The sequence below is a fragment of the Trichophyton verrucosum genome, assembly GCF_000151505.1.
Source record: "Trichophyton verrucosum HKI 0517 chromosome Unknown contig00408_1.f1.exp, whole genome shotgun sequence".
In the NCBI taxonomy this organism is placed as follows: domain Eukaryota; kingdom Fungi; phylum Ascomycota; class Eurotiomycetes; order Onygenales; family Arthrodermataceae; genus Trichophyton; species Trichophyton verrucosum.
This window is the reverse complement of record NW_003315359.1, coordinates 1-19,460: the sequence shown is the minus strand read 5'-3', so window position 1 is coordinate 19,460 and position 19,460 is coordinate 1. Positions and strand designations below refer to the sequence as shown.

The following is a 19,460-nucleotide window of genomic DNA, read 5'->3' as shown; positions in this document are numbered from 1 at the left end:
CAAAATGGAAGTGAATAATAGGTAGGACGTGCCCGAGTCGTCGGCTTCAAGCTCGTGAAGGTTGTAAGGAAAATATCGAGGGTTTGGTGGACTGCAAAATTAACAGCAAGGAAATGTCGTGGAAGCCTCAAACGAACACCTTTCCGCAAGTGCAGCACACATAGTAAAGTTTCTGAGATAGTCCCGAGAGTCAGAAAAGAGCATGCCAAAAGCCAGCAATAATAACATCATATATCTCACCATTCCTGTCTCAGCAGATCGTTGCTGTGACTGGAAAAACACCGCCTCGTTCTCGCCGCAGTTAGGACACAATTTATTTGATCGAGGAAGCTATATGTTTAGTTCTTGTTAGCCAAATGAGTTCTTCAACACCGTACAACGGCTACTAGCTCTGCTTCTGCTGAGAAGGTCTGTTCCAGGCCATGTATTCTGCAAAATCCCCGCAAGAGTCGCAGCTTATCAGGTCCCCACAAAGGAGACATAATGGTAGACCAACAGTTGGATCATTTCCGATGTCCTGTGTTACTCCTGCAGTGTCGCCGACCTGGCTATGAAGTTTGTTCTGGAAAACGCAGTATGATGTTGCTGGCTCGGCGACGTGGCAGGTTCGGCATGCAAACACTAGGGAATTCGTCGCGCGGTCTTCTTTCGGGTATAACAAGTTGGAGCTACAAAAGCGCATAAGTTAGCCTGTCTTCATTCTCATTTTGAGTGGCTTGGGTGTAGAGTGAGCCGTGCATACCATTCGCGACAGAATTTGAAATGAATCTGATCGGTTCCTTGCTGCTGTTGCTGGCTGGAGCCATTCTGGGGAGCTGGAGACGCAGACATCGCTGGGTTTTTATGATAATATGCGATATTCGTATTCGAGTTGATGTATGATGTTAAACAATATTAAGAATGTTGCATGCTCGAGAGAAAGTTGGAGCTTGCGACTTCGCGTATTTAACTGCTGGCTAATTGATGACTAAGCAAATGGTTGTGAGCGGCGTAAAGTGAACGTTGACAGCATGGAATAGTTTAAGGGCTGGTTAAGTGAAGAGTGATTAAATATGATAAATTAATTATGGTAGTAGTTACTGAGGTGAAGGTGAGTCATATTTGCTGCCCTAGGCCTCTACGTCTAAGCCTCTCTGCTTTTTGGATAGCTTGAAAGTGGGCATCTTCATCCGAATTATCGACGGCAAACCATTCGTGAGTATATATCGGTCTTTCACTGGCTGGGTATCCTTCAAAACGTAGCCAGTCGAAGATCATCCGTGTTGCATTCTCCGATACCACATCTTTGTCCCTGAAGCCCTCGTAGCTAACAGGAATGTCAGGCACCTCCGCTAGTTCCCGGAAAACTGGCACAAGGCTGCCACGAGGTACTTGGTGAGTAAGGCTTCCTTCTTTAGAAGCCCATCTCCATTTCGCATATACCAGACCACCCGTAACCTTTTCGACATTTGAGCGAACACTAGGTTCAGTGTCTTCAAGTGCAGTTTGGCCAAAGGGATGCCATGGACTTAATGGCCACCTCTCGTGGAACTCATCCTGTATTATGTGTAGCAAACGGCACTCGTTAGCACGTGAAATATAACCATCCGTAACTAAGGGTTTGGATAAAGGCTCTTGCATAAATGACTGGATTGTTCCGGTCCACATGGCTGAATGCGGCTCAATTGGTATTAAACCAAATCGTCCATCCCTGACTACATCGTTGTGGAACCCTGTTATAATCGCGCCCAGCCATATAAAGGCGAGATGTGGCGATCTTGCTGCCATGACATGAATAATTTGGGTATCGCCAACATGTTTAATGGCAGCAACGATCGCCTGAACCCATGGGCTTGCAAAATTGCAGGCCACTTTAGGGTCATAGAAGATACTCGACAGGAGACCACATACTCCTTTAGTATTGCAGCTCAGAACCAGAAACTTATCCAGATATTTGAACTCATACAGCTGCTCATGGCTGGCCCGTTCCTTTATTATCCCAGACACACAAGCCTCGTGGTTGAGTTTTGGTATTGGCAGGGGAACATTACGGCCCCTGGAGCTAAGTCTTGGAAGGAGGAGAGCAACCGATAACGCTGCATAGCACTGGTCGGTAACGCCATGAAAGTTACAGTACTCCTTGATGTATCCGAGGGCATCAACAGACGATATAGCCTTAGGCTGTACCAGAGTCTCTCCTTGATGAGACAACCTGAATCGGACAGGAGACTTCAGAGCGATTGACCATGGGGATTTAAATCTAGACTCATCCGAAGGAATATAAGCTTCCCAGCCATCTTGGGATAGTACAGCAGCCCACCATCTTGCTGCATCGTCATTTACTTTTCCTGTATTCACTGAAATAACATGATCGCCGTCGACAATCTGACTGTTATTGTTGTATTCAAGAACGGCGCCAGATACCAGCTCAGTCCAGCGAGCCGAGAGAATGTAGGCCCACGCGAGAACAAGGACTGCAATATGATTGTCCGCACGGCCAAACCAGGAGCAATAGTCCAAGTCCCTGTCAGTCAATGTGATGTTAGTAGGCCAGCGCCTTGAGATGTCAATATCAATTTGTTTTTCAATATAAACAGAGTTATCAGAGCCGTCTGTTGCCCAGGTTGAAGTCCCGGTCGCACGTAACCAGCCGTCCTCTGCTTTTAGATCCAAACCCGGTGATAGGGACGGTACATCTGCAAGCATATTCAAGTCGAAGCAACTATCAGGCAGACCTGTCGCCTTTCTAGCAGTATCAACTAGGCCTGACCACGCGCGAAAGCCTCTCTCGAACATCGCGCGCTGCGCCGACTTGGCTGGCCGCACAGCGTCTCCCATCTCACCGTCATCTCCAGCACGCACCTCCTCTCCATCACGGCGTATCGTTACCATCTTCTCTGTTCATATGAAAATGCTGCGATTTTCGATCTATTTCGATTGACGTTGAAAGAAAGTAGAGGCAGTGCTGACTCAGCAGCCCCCCCGCATTTATCTTCGCCGCAAAGTCGAAAAAGTCGAAAAGAAAAACAACAAGAAAACATCGAGATACAAGACGGGCATAGACGGATAGACAGCATGGTGAGTTACTTTTCCGGTGGCTGGAGGGAGACGAGAGGCTAACTGCGATGTAGGCTGACACAGGACTCCCTTCCGGCTGGGAGGTACGGCACTCGAACTCCAAGAACCTGCCATACTACTTCAACGCGATCTCCAAGGAGTCACGATGGGAGCCGCCTGCGAACACGGACACCGAGAAGCTGAAGGTCTACATGGCTGCCCACCACAGCGTACAAGCAGGCGATCGCCATGGAGCCAGTGGTCAGGGCGAAGGCAAGATCAGGGCGAGCCATCTGCTTATCAAGCACCGTGAGAGCAGACGACCAAGCAGCTGGAGAGAGTCGGAGATCACACGATCAAAGGACGAGGCCATTGAGATCCTACGCAACCACAAGCAGCGTATTCAGTCCGGCGAGGCGTCACTGGGTGATATTGCGACGTCGGAGTCTGACTGCAGCAGTGCCAGGAAAAGGGGTGATCTGTGAGTTTTTTGATGCCAATCGCAGGCAACACAAGGCATGGGTTACTGACAAGTCATACAGCGGATTCTTTGGCCGAGGAGAGATGCAGGCCGAGTTTGAGCAAGCTGCTTTTGCACTAAAAGTCGGCGAAGTCAGTGATATCGTGGAGACGGCCTCGGGTGTTCATTTGATTGAGCGGTTAGTTACCCGTTGCTACACACATTGCTGCCTCATTCTAACGGTCGTCATCTAGTGTCCAATGAACTACGCTCTTCTCGTTATAAGCTTCGTTCTTTGATGTATTATGATTGTTAAAGCTGCATGAACTCGTTCCGTCACAATATCTTCCCCAATACCACTCGACCTTCACTCTGCCCCTGATTATCTATATGGCGATAATCAGTGATGCTGTTCTTATTATTTCCGGCGCATTTCCTAACTCAGTGATGAAAAGTTACGGTTCATGTCGGTAAGAGATGCCCAGCGTTCCATGTACGATGTAAAGAGCCCACTCTTTGCTTCGACATAACAATAAAACTGCTTTGGCAATGACTGTTATATCCTCTCCTTTTTTCTGGACTTCCACCAGGAGTCAACTACTGATACCTTGGCAACAGTCCCTCGGTCATTCTGCTTGTTTCTTCTTTTCTATACCATGGCGGTTCTGACCTGTCCTTTGTGTACATTTATATCTCTGTATATACTTGTACACCATTACCACCAACATGAGCAGCCTCTATACTCCCATGAATTTCTCCGCAAGACCCATCTCCCTCTATAGGCCATGAATATGCCCTGGCATCGCCTTCTCTCATCCAGCCACTTTGCTAGCCGGAGTCTAATATCCCCCGTAGCCTCAGTCTGAGACCCTAAAAATGCGGAAAGTCCCTTCACTTACACCTTTATACCATTCTACCCTGCCATGCAAAAGTAAAGGCTGCTCTCCTGACCTTTCCAGTGTTGCTGTGCTAGTTCTGCCTGTAGCCCCCCTTTCTCACCCTCCGCGCACAAAGTCAGCACCACCAAAACACCTACTTCTGCCAACCACCTCACATCATCATGACAAGCTACATGATATCCTCTACTTCCTTCAGCATTCATTCTTTTACTTAAACAAACAAAACCACCTGTATCTTCTTCTTACTTGTCTATCACCTAAATCTGCGTCCATCATGACGTTAGATCCAAGACTGCTGTCCATCCCCTCTGCCAGGCCAACGCCGGGCCCAATGATCCCCTATCAACACCAGTACCAGCAAGAAAGCTCACGCAACCGATACGGCTCACCCGAGAGTGGCAATGTGTTTCTTCCCCGGCGTATCCTCGCGGCTATTCCCCAGGATGTCGTGCACGCCACCAACATCGCTCGCCGCAGAGCGGACGAGGCCTACAGGGGCTTCCTATTCCTCCAACACGGCTTCAACCAACGCTTCTACCGCCTCTGCCCCAACGAGCCCCGCGTGCGTGCCTCGAACCATGCCAAATCCATCGATATGCTGTTCAGCTGGGGCCCAAAGAGCGGATACACTGCCGATCCACCCAAAATACCTACTTGCGCTGTGAAATTCTACGTTGAAGAGGACGCGTATCTGAAGTACGCGCATCGTTACAGGTCTTATCGACAGAAATACCTGAATGGGGCATATCTTGCTTGGATTAAATCCGATATCTTCCTGCGGAACTTCGCTGATAACACTCCCATGAGTGCTCTTACCCGTGCCAGGTTCAACAGTTGGTGGACTGGATACAGAGATGAGATGCGAGCCTGGGAGGAGCAGATTGACAGTCTTGTCCTGCCTAGCTGGGCCTCGATTATTAGGGAGCTCAGAGAGATTATCGAGCAGCGTTTGGATCTCGATAAAGAATGGGACCGTTGGGTTTAATGGCAGCACACTTGGATCTTGGCGCCGTCTTTGCTTTTCCACCACAGTCAAAATATTTGCGGCACGGTTGGGACAAAGGCCAGTCTGGCTAATTTCTGAACGCAGTCATCTTTCGTATTATGCCTAGGGCGGTTATCATCTCTCTTTGGCGGACTCGACGTGTACCTTTTGCAGGTCACCTTCAGCTTTGTTACTTTGTAGTAGCTCGGCAGCATCGTCCTGCCAGCACGCAACTAGGGGAGCATATGTTACTACAATGGTATTGAATATTTCCAAGTCTCATTCCCTAGTAACCATAACTATAACAAATAGTAAGGGTATTTATTCAAATGGTTAGAGTGGATGAGGAAATAGTCTAAGCATATCGCTAAAGGTCATGGAAATTGGATGAGAGTCGTTCGAGTCTGGATGTGATAGCGTCGATGACAGCAGACCTATGTAACAGTGGTTAGTGGTTTATCGGTTCGAGCCGAGCCATGGTTAAAGCTAAATGTAAAATAATAAGAATGATGGACATACTCTCGTTCAACCATACTCATGGCATCTGCGACCTTGGCCTTCTGTAGTCTCTGTGGCACCTTGGGATGTGTAGTGTTGGGCGTTGAAGGGGTCGAGTCGACGACATCAGGGATATTCTTCATCTCAGACAGTAGCTCCTTAGCTATTGTGGTTGCCTTCAATGCTGCGTCAGTACAAATTCCACGACATATGTATATATAGTAACGAAAATAGCATACCGTTTCAAGCCGGTTTGTTAATTCACCCTTGGCCTTTCCATCCTCTTCACTGATCGAAGTAGAGAGTGTATCAACTTCCCTCATCCATGCTTTTTCCTTCTCGCTTATTGGTCGTCTTCCAGCCTTGATGATTCTAAGTCGGATGTTATTGTATCGTTCGGTAAGCTCTGCTTGTCTCGATTGGGCCGCACTCAGCCTTGAACTAAGCGCTTGTTCACGATCCACGGGAGGTCTCTTCACAGTTCCCCTAACTGTGCCGTTTGAGACATCCTGTATTCTCTCACCGATCTCAACGAGCTGCGTAAGTTGCCCGCGCATCTCACCCTGTAACCGTTCACAACGGCGGAAAAGATCAGAGGCTGCAACTTCCAGTGCATGAGTATATGCGCTCAAGATCCTGTGAGCGGATGTGAAGAGTTCCAAAGTTGATGGTGATAGACGAACGGGCTCCTTGAGAGTATGTCTATGCCCGTGGGGAACATGATCTGCAACAAAGGACACGAGGGGAGACTGTAAGTATAAGACAGATGGGACCTGGTATGGCGGGCGGGTATGAGCTGGTACGGGTGCATGGCTCTCTGGTGCTTCCTCGGAGTCCGAAGGTGCCATGGATGCCCTGAAGTCTTCAGACTCAGGGGAGTCAAGCAGGACAGCACACGGCTTGGAAGGTGAGAAAGACAACAATAGGTAACCCAAGTCGTAGTCGAATATGGGCAGGCAGCCAGCTAGATGCTCCTCGCTACTATCGGGGGCTAGATCTGTGGGAGGTAATTGCAGCATCTGTTCTCGTTCCGCGATCTCGCCGTCACAGATAATATTCATACGGAATGCTGAGCCAGCGGTATCTTCGGATCTTAGTTCGGGCTCCACACGATGAACCCAGGATGACAACGAAAAAAGGCTGACAGTCCTAGCAGTGGTCACGAAGAAGTCATATCGAGATCCAAAGGCTTCCGAAAACATAGGCCACATGTTTGACTGCCTGTCCTTGGCTCGAACGGTTTCCAGTGATTCCAAGAGTAATAGGTCAGAGGGTTCGGACATGGGTGTGCTAAATGTATTTTTGCAAGTTCTTGGAAGCCACTGCCCTTTCACTCCGTCCATTTCAAGGCACACATGAAGCGTTCCTATAGAGGTCAAAAGACATATGACAGTACCAGAAAGCCCACTCTGGGCGTTTTCGCTGAGGAGCTCCGGCTCATCCTCTCCAGCCATCAGGTCGTCAATGTCTGCCCGAGGAGCAATGACAAGGATATCTGTGATGTCCATGTCTTCCTCGAGTTCCTCGCAGTCAAGCAGGAAAGGGCCTTGTAGTCGCGGTATTGGGCTTGGATTGGTCGGGCGAGCTCGAATTTCCGTAATCATTGTTTCATCTTCGACCACCGATATATCCTGGTTATCCATCTCCTTGAGCCATTCGTATTGTTGCTGGGTTGCCTTGAGCTCGTCATCAGACTCCATAGCCTCAGCCTGCGCAACAGCAAGTTCACGAACGATAGAAGACGTAAGAGATGGAACAGTGACTGGGGACGCCTGCCACTTTGATGGCAAGAGTGGACAGAGAGCATAAACATCGCCTGTCCGCATGGCTACCCAAAGCGTCATAGAGGCCCATGCATCTTCTTCTTCATATCCATGGCCACCAAACCTAGCAGCGGCGACTTCCATATCAAAAGAATCCGCCGAGAAACCCTTATTCTGGCCAAAGCTCAAGGGGGTAAAGTCTTGGTCCATGGAAGTTCCGTCAACAAGTTTCTTCAAATCAATTGCAAGGGCAGGCCTGTCGAAGGACCAGTGGTTCTTGCGATCTATCTCCCATAACCGCACAGCAGAATCAGCAGTTACAGTAACTATGCAACCACCATTGGTATCGTGTATTCCTAGGGGGTGCCAGAGGACAGCCACAACCGGTGATTCGGGGATAACATGGGTGGTTGGTCCCAGTTGGAACGTTTTGACGCGAATGGGTGAATAATCTGGTCCAGAAAGATGCGAAATGTCTGGCAATATCGCGATATGAACGGTATGGGTAGTTGTAATGGCCAGAAAAGCTCCATTCGGAGATACGGCGAGTTGCTCGATTTTTCCGTAAACGGGTGTGTTCAGTACCTATGAAACACAAACATCAGTATTATACCGTCATGCGAATGTGAAATGACAATTCGTACCCGATAATATGAAGCCTTCGAGGCATCTTTATCTTCCTGCTCCCCTGGTTCTTCCCTGGCAACATTCCGCTCCAAGGAACCATTCTCTTTCTTCTCGTCCCCATTGGTCTCATCGTTGGATTCTTCTCTCTTTTGTTTCACTCCTTTCCTCCATTCATCTTTCAACCTCGCAAGGTCTGCCCATCTGATCTGGTTATCAATGACGGTAAAGACTTCGGTACCCCTTCGAGCAAGTGTTCGAACCGGTCGTGGGTCCTTAGTAGGCTCTTGAATAGCTTTCTGCGCATGGCGAATCGAAGACAACGACTTATCCTTTGCCTCAGGACAGAAGAGATCAACACCTGCAGAAGGCCTGGATAGCCACGGAGGAGAATAATCCACGATTCGCGGCATGTTGGCGTTGGATATCGAGAGAGCTGAGAATGCGTGCTCGCCGTCAAATGGAGGAAAGAGAAAACGTTGTAGAGAGTTTTGATGGGCGTATTATAGCGCACTAAGCCTCATACTTGGTCGTATCACATCTAACTCGGCATCCTTCACGTCCTTGTGCAAGCTTCCCTGTCGCATAGATCAATGTTTTTTTCTTCTTGCAAGTCAAAATCATGGAAGTTTTGACAACCGCGCGCCAAGCCTCGAAGCTCTTTTTAACTAGCGCGCTTCAACCTTCGAGCTCCAAGACGGCGAAAAGCAGGAGAGGAGGACATCTACAGCTATTCCCTATCAACCAAAAAGTGTGCGAGTTAAGGAGAGATGGCTACTCCCCGATCTACGGTAGAGAGGCTAGACAAGCCCAGCACGTATTTCAGCAACAAGGTATGCGCTTTGGCCGGCTGTTGCAGGAGAGTCGACCACTAACATACACCTGCAGAACAAACGCCGGAAGTCGTATCACGACCGCGGAGAACGCGAGGAAGATAAACCTCAGGCGGACTTTGATGCCTCACTGAAAGAGGCTACGACTCTATATGTCGGAAACTTGTACGTTTGCGATCAAATGGTAGCTATTGGATATGGTCTGACTGCGTTCGGATAGGTCATTCTACACGACAGAAGAGCAGATACACGAGTTATTCGCAAAGTACGTCTCCAGTTGAGCTCCTAGTGGCATCGTGTTCTGACTGTTTCAGATGCGGAGAGATAAAGCGGCTAGTGATGGGCCTAGATCGATTCCAGAAGACACCGTGCGGATTCTGTTTTGTTGAGTATTACACGCACCAAGACGCTTTGGACTGTATGAAATATATTGGAGGAACAAAGTTGGACGAGAGAATCATTCGAACCGATCTGGACCCTGGATTTCAAGAAGGGAGACAGTATGGGTATGTTATGGCCTGGTTACTGCGACTGCCGAAGACCGGGGCTGACCATTTTACTAGGCGCGGAAAATCGGGAGGACAAGTTCGTGATGAGTTTAGAGACGAATTCGACCCCGGCCGAGGCGGCTATGGGCGTGCAATGGCTGATGATCGTTGAGTGGAGATATATACAATGCGGTAGGTTGGGTGATCCAACACCTAAGACATGGACGCAAGTCTTTTATCAGATACCCAAAGTAAGCAACCAAAAAAAAGTTCAAAATGAAACAAAGCAACAAAAAATCTATATATTTTTGTCTATCGAACAACCACTTCTGCCTTCTGTAGCTTTGCTGCTGCCTCACTAACCTGACAGAGCCACCACATGTGAATCCTGACATCGTCTGTTAACTCTGGGTGGAAACTGGTACCAAAAACATTCCCTTGCTTTACTGCCACGATATCGCCGGGACCATCGCTACCATCAGCCTTGGCTGGTAACTTGCCTAGAATCTCGACTTTATCGGCCATGGCTTCGCGGGCAACTTCGCTCTCTGGCTTTCTCGAGGGCGCCACCACGGTCCCGTCTATCGCAAGCTCCCCGTCCTGAATCCCATCCTTGGCCGAAAGAACTTTCTCAACCACGGGAGCGCGGATAAACACTGCTCGGAATGGTCCAGCATCACCCGGCAAGAATGGGAGATCCAACGGGGCATAAAAGCTCTCGGTCTGTCTTCCGAAGTGGTTCCTGTTGACTCGAACGTCCAATCCGCCGATGAGCTCTTGGCCGCCACGCTTCGTCCGGTTTGCCGATTCAGCGAGCAGTATCAATCCGGCGCAAGTGCCCCAGGTAGGCTTTCTATGGAGTCTGCATACCCATCAATATACATGCATATATCCAACTGTCAGCACAAGCGGATTAACCTACTTGACAAAGTCTCTCAGTGGCTCCAGCAGGTTGGAGCGAGCAGCCACCAGAGCCATAGCAGTGCTCTCGCCGCCCGGGATGATCAGCCCGTCGCATCTCGCCAGCTCAGCCGGCGTACGGACCTCGATGAACTCCCATTGCTCCTTGGTGAACGTCTTGCTGCTGCCCCTCAGCTTTTCCGCGGCAACCTTCAGCTGCTGGATGTGCTCATAAAAAGCGCCCTGCAAGGCGAGGACCCCCACGGTGATCGTCATTGCATTATACTGTGTCTTCCCGGTCCCGTCAACTGTTTTCTCCCGTTCATCTTCTTCGTTTCTTCGTCGTTTCTTCGTCTTTTCGTTCCTTTTTGAGTCAAAAAAGCTATCGATAACTGCTTAGTAATCCGGCTCTTTCGGTGATAAGTTGTTCCGGTTCGGGCCGAGCTGAACCTTATTCCGACGATGAAAAAGTGAGGGCAAAAAATCGGAAGAAAAATAGGCAAAAATTGATTGCATGCATGAAAATTAATGTAAATACGTGGAACATAGCATGGGTGAGTTTGACACTGTTATGCAAATTTTGGCAGCATAAAAAGTGTATGGGGTCACTGGGTGTTGCAACCAGCTGCTGTTGTGGATCTTGAAAGGAACAAGAACCTTGTTGGACAACAAATTGATATCAACTACTCCGTACAGAGTACAACAAACTCGATATTGATAAAATGATATGGCCGAACATCATTTACTCATACTTGATAGCATGGGTGCTCGCAATATCCAGTCGATCTTGATGCTTAATATAGAACTAGCTTTGAATCGTATTGTGGCGCCGATCGACGGGGGAGCAAGGTCATTGATTAGCTGCCTGGCACCGGCTCACTAGCTGAGTTATTATTTAAAAGGACCACAACCAGCAGAGTCCGCCTGATATGATGTTAACATCTTCTCACACTGAAAAGGCGGCAAGATGAAGCTCCTCGTCCTTGTCGCCATCGTGATCGCGAGCGTCAGCTCTGTTTGCGCCAACAACCTACACCCCGAGATCACTCCAGCACCCAAGCCCGAGGACTTGCAGAAGCGCCAGGACTACTCCGACCTTATAGGCTGGTACTCGTCAAGCAACTACTGTGCGTCCTCCGTGTGTTTGCTGAGTCAATAGATGTTCTGACCTGCTTCTAGGGTACTCCTACACCTGTCCGTCGGGGCAGTACTACGCTGCTGGCCCGAGATTTGGGGCCTGCTGTCCTACCGGGGAACCTTACTGCAATCCCCTGGTGGCATGCGAAGGGAACATCGGTGTATACTCCAACGGTGTCCGGGGTGACTGGTAATATCATTTATTTCTTCTCGCCTTATATTACATGTATTCGGACAATACCTCCTAGCACTTGATACTGATAAGAACACTCCAGCGGGACTGAAATATGCGATACTGTCACCATATTCAACTCACAGAATGTTGCAGCTACCGGGATCCACAGTCTAGTCGCATGTTTCTCGTCTGATCGCTTCTACAGCTTTCCCAGGACTTATTACAGGGCGACTTTTGCACTGACAACCAGCACGACTAACGAGCCAGAGACTTCTACGGCGACGGCTACAAAGACGGTGACCCAGACTGCTACTCCGGGACTAGGAGTGAAACTGTTGCAAGATGGGATGTGGAAGAGACTCTGCATTTTCTCACTGCTTGCTACGTTCTTAGGTTTTATGCTTTAAGCTGTTCGTAGCTTTTAACTTAGGGTTAATGACCAACAAGAATATTCCAAATGCTTGTATATTTTAACTTGCAGTACCTTTTTTGTCAGTAAACAGAAACCTTAGAAGTATACAAGACATCAGATCTAATAAGTTGGCGGGAGTAAAGGTGAGAGATTTGAATATCTACTGAATAGTGACGCAAAGGCTGAATTTATCAAAAAGAAACTTGCATAACTAAATCCTCATAGTTTCACAATAAATTCCTTCAGCGGCCCAACTTCCAACTTATACCAGCCGACCCAGGACAAATATACATACCTGCAGGCCGCTGACCAAAGTGATAGAGACCGTGTCAAAAAACAAGTCTGAAGCGAATAGACATGGCCTCCGACTCTCGCCTGACAAGATGGTACATCGACATGAGCCGCTGGACCGAATCCACCACATTGCTCCCCCTAATCGACACGCTGCAGCCAGCCGAGCAGAAGAAGGTCAGAGCCTTCTACCATGTAGCAGACCGGCATATGTCTCTGGCATCCTGCCTGCTGAAATATCTGTACATTCATCGCTCTGCCAAAGTGCCCTGGAACCAGGTCATCATCAGCCGCACGCCAAACCCCCACTGCAGGCCATGCTATATCAACACCCGCGAGACAGAGACGCTTCGTCTGGAGTTCAACGTCAGCCACCAGGCCAGCATGGTAGCGCTGGCGGGATACATGTACCACAGTGATGCTAAAGCAGACAGTATGAGAAAACTTGACCCGTCTTCAAGCGGTGCTAAGGGACTACCTCAGGTTGGAGTTGATATCACTTGTACGGATGAGAGGGAGAGACGAAACCCGTCATTGGCGCCGAGTACGGACAAGGACCTTTGTGAATTTGTTGACATCTTTACAGAGGCGTTTTCGACTCGTGAGCTGGAGATTATCAAGGCTGGTGGAGAAGATGGGCAGGCGAGGTCCGTAAAGCACCGTACTCGGATGTTCTACACGTACTGGGCACTCAAGGAGGCTTATATCAAGATGATTGGAGAAGGACTGCTGGCATCTTGGTTGCAGAAGCTGGAATTCACCAACGTTGTCCCCCCGGAGCCTGAGGAAGAGGGCGTCTGGGGCAAACCGTTGTCAGGCATAGAGATACGGCTGAAGGGAGAGCCGGTTGACGGCGTGCGAATGGAGGTTGTTGCGTTCGGGCAGAGGTATATACTTGCCACTGCCATGAGGGGAGGCTGTGTTGGTCAGGCTCAGGGTTCGGACGCATGGGATGAGTTTACGGCTATTGATATTGATAAGGAGGTCGGGCCATGTGCAAGGGGAGAATGCAAATGTGCTGACTGAAGTGGATGCAGGTATAAGAGATTTGGAACTGGATACAAGAGTCGTAATTCATAATCTATAAAATCTTTCTTTTTTTCTAATGATACAAATACCCCATACTCCTGGTGCAATGCTCGAGGTAATGGAAAAGCCATAGCCCTGTGCAATTATTTGGTTAACCAACGGTATTCAATGCCTGTGAACTTCAGGGGAACGCACTGATGTATTGGCAAGTATATTCGGGTTTATTCGTGTTCATGGTGTTGGAAGACCGGTTATAATAGTCGAGTGGTGATTAAGGGTATAATAACTGTTGGTTTTTCATGCCTTATATCTCAATGGCAGTGGCACGAGTCGCTCGAGGCGCTTCTTCGGCCTGGGAGTTGGCGATATCTTTGATCTTTCGCATCTTGTCCATCTCAACCATGGCCTCAAGCATGGACTGTCTTGTGGGTTGGACCAGGGAGTCAACGTCCGCGGTCGTAAGGCCCTTGGTGCTAATGGGAGGCAGAACTACACCATTGCTGTTAGTATATACCAAATACAACAGAAAAAGTACATGGGGATATTTCACCTTTGACGTTGATAGCGCCCGAAGTAAACCGCATCTTTTTCACATCCAGGACATGCGAGTAATTCTCCGCCACGATAGGCACGATATCCGCCTCCGCCTTGACGGCCAGATGGAATGCTCCCTTCTTGAACGGCAACATGGTTGGTTCCCGCGCATAACTCCTCGTGCCCTCGGGGAAGATAATCACGCTCTGTCCCTTCGACTTCATCAGACTCGCAGCATTATCAAACGCCTTGAAAGCAGTCTCTCGGTTCGCACGGTCGATAAAAACCGTCCCTGAAAGCGTCATGAACCAGCCCAGCAGCGGCACGCGCGCAAGGGACCTCTTCGCCGTCACAGCCGAATACTGAGGCAACACCGCGCCGAGGAGGAGCACATCGAGCTCCGTCTGGTGGTTTACGAGAAACACCGCGGGCCGTGTCGAGAGGTATTTCTGGCCCTGGATGATGTCGAAATGCACGCCGGTGGTCAGCCACATAGTCCACTTGAAGGCCCTGGCGACTGTCCACTGTGAGATCTGGCCGCGGCCGGCAATGCGAAGGCATATCGAGGCGAGCACGCCGTAGGCAGCGCAGAACAAGAGGGAGGCATATGCGGCGAGACAGCGGGCGAAGAAGCCTGCGCGGGGCACTTTGATGGACAGGCCGAAGAGGCCCAGCGTCAGGGCAGCGTAGGACGTGAGGCCCGAGAAGATGTAGGCGAGGATGGCCATGGTCGGTCGGTCGGTCGTAGATCGGTTCTTCGCTTCCTTTGTTCTGTCTCTACGACATGCACAGGAAGATAGTATTTTTGCAGTTTTTTTCAGTTATATTTTTGATAATTTTTTTTTTTCTGGGTCAGGGGTTGCAGATGGTTGAAAAACGGGACATCCCCAACAATATCAGCCAACTACATGGCAATTATTGAAATGCCTAGGATGTATTCATAGTGTGGTTAATCCTTTAAAGAGAGGGAGATGGTTCTAATTTTATGTTGAAGTTGGAGGGTAATGGGAGTTTTGGGCAGAGGGCCTATATACACTGCTGATGAATCTATATACACTATAAAGAGACCAAAACAAGGAGATATAGCGAGGAATAAAATAGCTTATAAGATCTATTGGGATTGAAGAAGTAGTCTGAGGCTTCTTGTCTTAATATTGACGTAGAAGAGTGAAGGAGACGGAAAATAATCTATCACATCAGATAAGCTGCAGCGGTTTTCTCACTGAAGAGCCTGGATCCAGGGAAGTGTATGGCACTCGACTAGATGTACCACAGGTGGAACTGTAAAAAGAAAACCATTATGAGTGTATGGAGTATGTATAATGAAATGATGGTTTGTTAGGGGGTGGAAGTCACAGCGGAGAGCCGGCGGAAGGCTTGGCGGGCGGAGCGGAAGTGGAAGCGGAAGGGGAAACAGAGTAACACACGGCAACAGTCAAATGGTTTCTATAATTTTCAGGTTCAGCGAATTGTAATAATACTTCAGTCGATTCCAGGTAAGGCGGCAACAAGGAATATTCCCTAGGACCGTCGGAGTCAAGAACAATTATAGCAACATCCAACCCAATCAACTCAAGCAGGCAAGCAAGCAATCACACCGTCCGTCCCTTTTGTACGTATCCATGGCAAATGTACATTGGCTCCCTTCCTTGCTTCGACTTTGCTCGGCAGGGAACCGAAAAGTAACGTCTCCTCACCCCCTTTAGCTCCTCCTGTCTGTCTGTCTGTCTGTCTGTCTGTCTGTCTTCTTTTCCCACCATCCTCTGCTTCGCTCCACATGCTATTACCACTGCGTTATGCTCGTTATGCATTATCCCTGACTAAAAGAAAACAAAACCAACCGGAACACCAACACCAAGGAAATGAAAGAAACGAACTAAGACCCATCATGCTGGCTGAATGAGGCGAGGGCAGCTGGTTATGATGCTGGCTTGTAGGTAGATAGGTAGGGAGAAAGGAGTAAAGAATAAAGAATACGCTTGAGGTGGATCGAATAGAAGGGCGATTAGGGCTGGCGTGTCGTGTGAAATTAGGAAAGGGGATGATTATGATGGGAACATTCATCATGTCATGTCGTCATCAACGTCATCAGGGTTTTCAAGGGACTCCATGGCTTCCTTGATGAATTGAGCGGCCTGTTCAAGGGTTAGTTGTGCCTAGGGTAAAAACATGAAGGGTCAACAAGTAGTATACCTTTGGATCCAAGTTCAGGGCGGTGGTAAAGTGTTTTATTGCGTTGCCCTTATCCTGTATCATTTTATATAACTTGCCCAACAGATAATGCACATTTGGCTCGTCGGGAGCCACATCCTTGAGCACCTTTAGCTCTATGTGAGCGAGATTCACCTCATTGAGCTTCAGTAACGTTCGTGCTTTGCGTAATCGAGCTAGCACGGAGTGGGGTGATAGTGACGAGGCTCGACTGTACTGCAACAGTGCGGCCTTGAGGTTATTCTGTCGCTCGAGGACGAGGCCAATGCTGCATATCAAAACAACATTGGCGGGATTTATGTTCGAAGCGGTGCGGAGATGTTGTTCGGCGAACCTGAGTTTGCCCATTCGCTCGTAGACCTTGCCGAGACCGTACCAGGCGCTGTAGTGTCTGGGGTTGGCTTTGATGGCGGCGCGGTATGCATCCTGGGCCTTGTCGTATTCCTCGTTCGACATGTATTCGTGTCCCTGGAGAGTGTAGCCGTAAGCGAACGCAGGATCTACCTGTGTTGCTCGTCTGAAGCATTTCAACGCCTGGTCATGATCTGACTGCAGAGAGAAGGAGTTTCCAATTGCGCACCACGATTCGGGTGCCAGGCGATCGGTATCCATCAACTCATGAGCAAGGTATGCCAGTTCGACTTCGTTCTTCAGGTGCCAGAGCACCGTCGAGTACACCTCCATTCCTTCCAACTGTGATGGTGCTATTGTTCGCACCCTGGAGAAGTATTTTTCAGCATCACTGTATAAGGCCTGTTCGTAATACGCCCGACCAATCTGTGACAATACCCACGGTGTTTCCCGTTGATTCTGCGGTAAAGAATTGTATATCTGGAGAGCATCCTGGCACCTGTAGCTACACAGTGCTGCGTGCCCGCTCGCCAGCCTTGAAAAGAGATCCAGTGTCCATGCAAGAGCATCGATCTCCTTGGACTTATCCGGCACTTGAGGTCTCGACGGCCCGTTAAGGGACTCTGACGAGGTTCCATTCGACCGGCTTTCCTTGCTGTCGGTTTCTGTTGATTCGCCTCCGTGTTTTCGAGACGAGGTTGTTGATCGTCCCAGAGGAGCAGCTGTGGCGGTGCTGCGGCTCTTCGAACTGGTAGACTTTGCTTTTTTTATCTCTCGTCCTTCACGAGTTCCCAGACTGGCTGCAGATGTAGAGAACTTGCTTGTCGGTCGTATTTGATTGAACAAACGAACGCTTCGTCGCTGGGGGGCACCGGGTTCAACAGGCTGCTGTGCTGTGTTCGTAGGAGCTATATGTCCTGATACCGTTCTTTTGCGCTCCATTGCCGAAGCATTCTGCTGAGAAGATGTAGTTTCCTTGCTGGGAACTGGTTCCTCGGCTGACGCTGACTTGGGTTTCGACCTGGATCGAGTGCTGTTCGATTTTAGCCGTGGCGGATCTACACAGCTTTCAACGCCTAGAACTTGCATTGTCCGTGACTTTCGAGCGGGAGCAAAGGGTGGCTCCCCGTATGTGTCTCCTGTATTAGGGCCGGTCCGGACACGGAAATCATCTGAATCACTTTGTGTGATTGGAGTTTCTAGCCCTTCAGGGAGGACGGCAGATGCCACACTGACACTGCTGCCATTCAGTTTCTCCCATAGAGCTGAGCTGCCGTAGCTAGTCCCGTTCGTCGACGAAAAGGGATCAACATTGTGATTAGCACTGGGCTGTGCTTGTAGTGGCTGGCTATTGGCGATAGATTTCTCAGAGAACGAGCTCTCCGAGGCTGATGGAGTGAGCATTGCCACCATCTCTGGTGTCATCTTGTAGATATTCGGCACTCTCACATTCGCACCTACACTTGTTAAACCACGCATTATGCTACGAAATAGCAAGGCAAACCTAACGTACCTGTTTCAGAAAGCCCAAGGAAAGCATCCCACAGGAAAGGGTTCAGTTTGAGAGCTTCGACATAGCAGTCGACAGCTTTATGTATGTCCTTGTGTGCATGCCATAGCTTGCCCTGGAGACAAAGAACCGCAGCTGCGTCAGGAAGATGTTGTCGTCTGTTTTCACTATGTTTATCTATTCCGACTGTTAGACACCAGTAGTAAAAGCCTAAGACGAGGGAGGGGATGGTTGCTCACTCCAGTTATTCTTCGATGTCCACTGAGGCTTGCTTCGCTCCAAGGCAGTGATTCCCTCCATGTAGTTTCCGAGGTCAAGACATGCCTGAGCATAGACATAGGCACACCCAAGATGCGTGCCTCGCGATCCGGCATTACGACAGACCTCCCAGGCGTACTTTGGCTGTCCAGACTGCAGCAGACAGTGCGAGAGCAGGTAGGCGGCCTCCGACGACCTGGGCTCGAACGCATGCAGCCGGCCGGCCAGGAACAGGGCGTTTCGAAGCAGATTATTATCGAGATGGTAGTATATCAGCTGCCGTAGCTGGCTGGCGATATGCGGCCCCGAGGGAGCCATGCTGGGTAGTTGTTTTTTTTTTTTTCGAGGGCGGTAGAGTTGAGAAGTAAGAGGGGAGCTGGTTAGCTGGACGTCCTCCGCCCAACTCCCGGTGTGTAGGTATATCGAGGTCGTAGAACGAGTTGATTAGGAGGTTGTATATCGGTTTATGCACCCGCTGACAGGTTTTCTTCCAGGCTGGCTCAGCGAAGAGTGTCTGCGCGGGTGTGAGAGTGCCGTCAACGGGACGACGCAGCGCTGGTGACCAAGGGGCTCTCCAGCAGCCGAAGACTCATAGCAGCCGCAGAGCGCTCTTGACATTAGCCACGGCCTGGCCAGATCGCTCTATCGACGGCGAGCGAGGGCTGTTCGGCGTCGTCTTTCTTTTCGTCCGGGGCGCGCGGTGCGGCGTTTGCGCTGGTGGTTGTGTTTTTGTTGCCTGGGCGATGGGGGAAAAAGGAGCGGACGGCGAGACAGAGCGAGCGAGCGAGCGAAGAGGGTGGGCTGGCGATAAAGGACAGACTGCTGGACGAGCGGGTGAAGGCCCTGCTGCCTCCGGGTCTGTCGAGCACCGCAGCAGAGATCTCGGGCTGCGCGGTTGGTGGGCTGTAGATGATAAATCGACTTCAACGGGCAAACAGTTGTTGTTTGTCCATAACAAACGCAACGCGGGTGCTGGCGGCGAGCAAGGCCTTGCCTGCGGTGGCTGAAGCACAGCAACAGTGGCTGAACCACGAACGATCGCTGCAGGAACTCGAGGGAAATACGA

The 19,460-nt window shown here is 49.7% G+C and overlaps 8 protein-coding genes across 8 annotated transcripts; 3 read left to right on the top strand and 5 right to left on the bottom strand.

The window, feature by feature from the left end:
• Positions 1 to 1,095: 1,095 nt before the first annotated feature.
• Positions 1,096 to 2,871, bottom strand: TRV_05349 (uncharacterized protein; the record flags this gene model as incomplete). The annotated part of the gene is made up of 1 exon (XM_003020516.1): positions 1,096 to 2,871. The coding sequence occupies one exon, from the start codon at positions 2,869 to 2,871 to the stop codon at positions 1,096 to 1,098; it is 1,776 nt and encodes a 591-aa protein (XP_003020562.1).
• A 183-nt stretch (positions 2,872 to 3,054) lies between these two features.
• On the top strand, positions 3,055 to 3,750 carry TRV_05348 (uncharacterized protein; the record flags this gene model as incomplete). The annotated part of the gene is made up of 3 exons (XM_003020515.1): positions 3,055 to 3,057; positions 3,111 to 3,517; positions 3,543 to 3,750. 3 exons carry the CDS (start codon positions 3,055 to 3,057, stop codon positions 3,748 to 3,750), a joined length of 618 nt encoding a protein of 205 aa, XP_003020561.1.
• Positions 3,751 to 4,372: 622 nt separating this feature from the next.
• On the top strand, positions 4,373 to 5,380 carry TRV_05347 (uncharacterized protein; the record flags this gene model as incomplete). The annotated part of the gene is made up of 1 exon (XM_003020514.1): positions 4,373 to 5,380. The coding sequence occupies one exon, from the start codon at positions 4,373 to 4,375 to the stop codon at positions 5,378 to 5,380; it is 1,008 nt and encodes a 335-aa protein (XP_003020560.1).
• A 367-nt stretch (positions 5,381 to 5,747) lies between these two features.
• TRV_05346 (uncharacterized protein) lies at positions 5,748 to 8,678 on the bottom strand (the record flags this gene model as incomplete). Its single annotated transcript, XM_003020513.1, has 3 exons — positions 5,748 to 5,814; positions 5,900 to 8,226; positions 8,286 to 8,678. The coding sequence occupies 3 exons, from the start codon at positions 8,676 to 8,678 to the stop codon at positions 5,748 to 5,750; spliced, it is 2,787 nt and encodes a 928-aa protein (XP_003020559.1).
• A 1,220-nt stretch (positions 8,679 to 9,898) lies between these two features.
• Positions 9,899 to 11,038, bottom strand: TRV_05345 (uncharacterized protein; the record flags this gene model as incomplete). The annotated part of the gene is made up of 3 exons (XM_003020512.1): positions 9,899 to 10,439; positions 10,509 to 10,868; positions 11,025 to 11,038. The coding sequence occupies 3 exons, from the start codon at positions 11,036 to 11,038 to the stop codon at positions 9,899 to 9,901; spliced, it is 915 nt and encodes a 304-aa protein (XP_003020558.1).
• Positions 11,039 to 12,567: 1,529 nt separating this feature from the next.
• TRV_05344 (4'-phosphopantetheinyl transferase NpgA/CfwA) lies at positions 12,568 to 13,527 on the top strand (the record flags this gene model as incomplete). Its single annotated transcript, XM_003020511.1, has 1 exon — positions 12,568 to 13,527. One exon carries the CDS (start codon positions 12,568 to 12,570, stop codon positions 13,525 to 13,527), a length of 960 nt encoding a protein of 319 aa, XP_003020557.1.
• A 307-nt stretch (positions 13,528 to 13,834) lies between these two features.
• On the bottom strand, positions 13,835 to 14,792 carry TRV_05343 (uncharacterized protein; the record flags this gene model as incomplete). The annotated part of the gene is made up of 2 exons (XM_003020510.1): positions 13,835 to 14,019; positions 14,045 to 14,792. 2 exons carry the CDS (start codon positions 14,790 to 14,792, stop codon positions 13,835 to 13,837), a joined length of 933 nt encoding a protein of 310 aa, XP_003020556.1.
• A 1,335-nt stretch (positions 14,793 to 16,127) lies between these two features.
• On the bottom strand, positions 16,128 to 18,778 carry TRV_05342 (uncharacterized protein; the record flags this gene model as incomplete). The annotated part of the gene is made up of 4 exons (XM_003020509.1): positions 16,128 to 16,199; positions 16,258 to 18,083; positions 18,140 to 18,313; positions 18,376 to 18,778. Coding segments are annotated over 4 exons (2,475 nt in total), but the record flags the coding sequence as incomplete, so codon positions are not given.
• Positions 18,779 to 19,460: the final 682 nt, after the last annotated feature.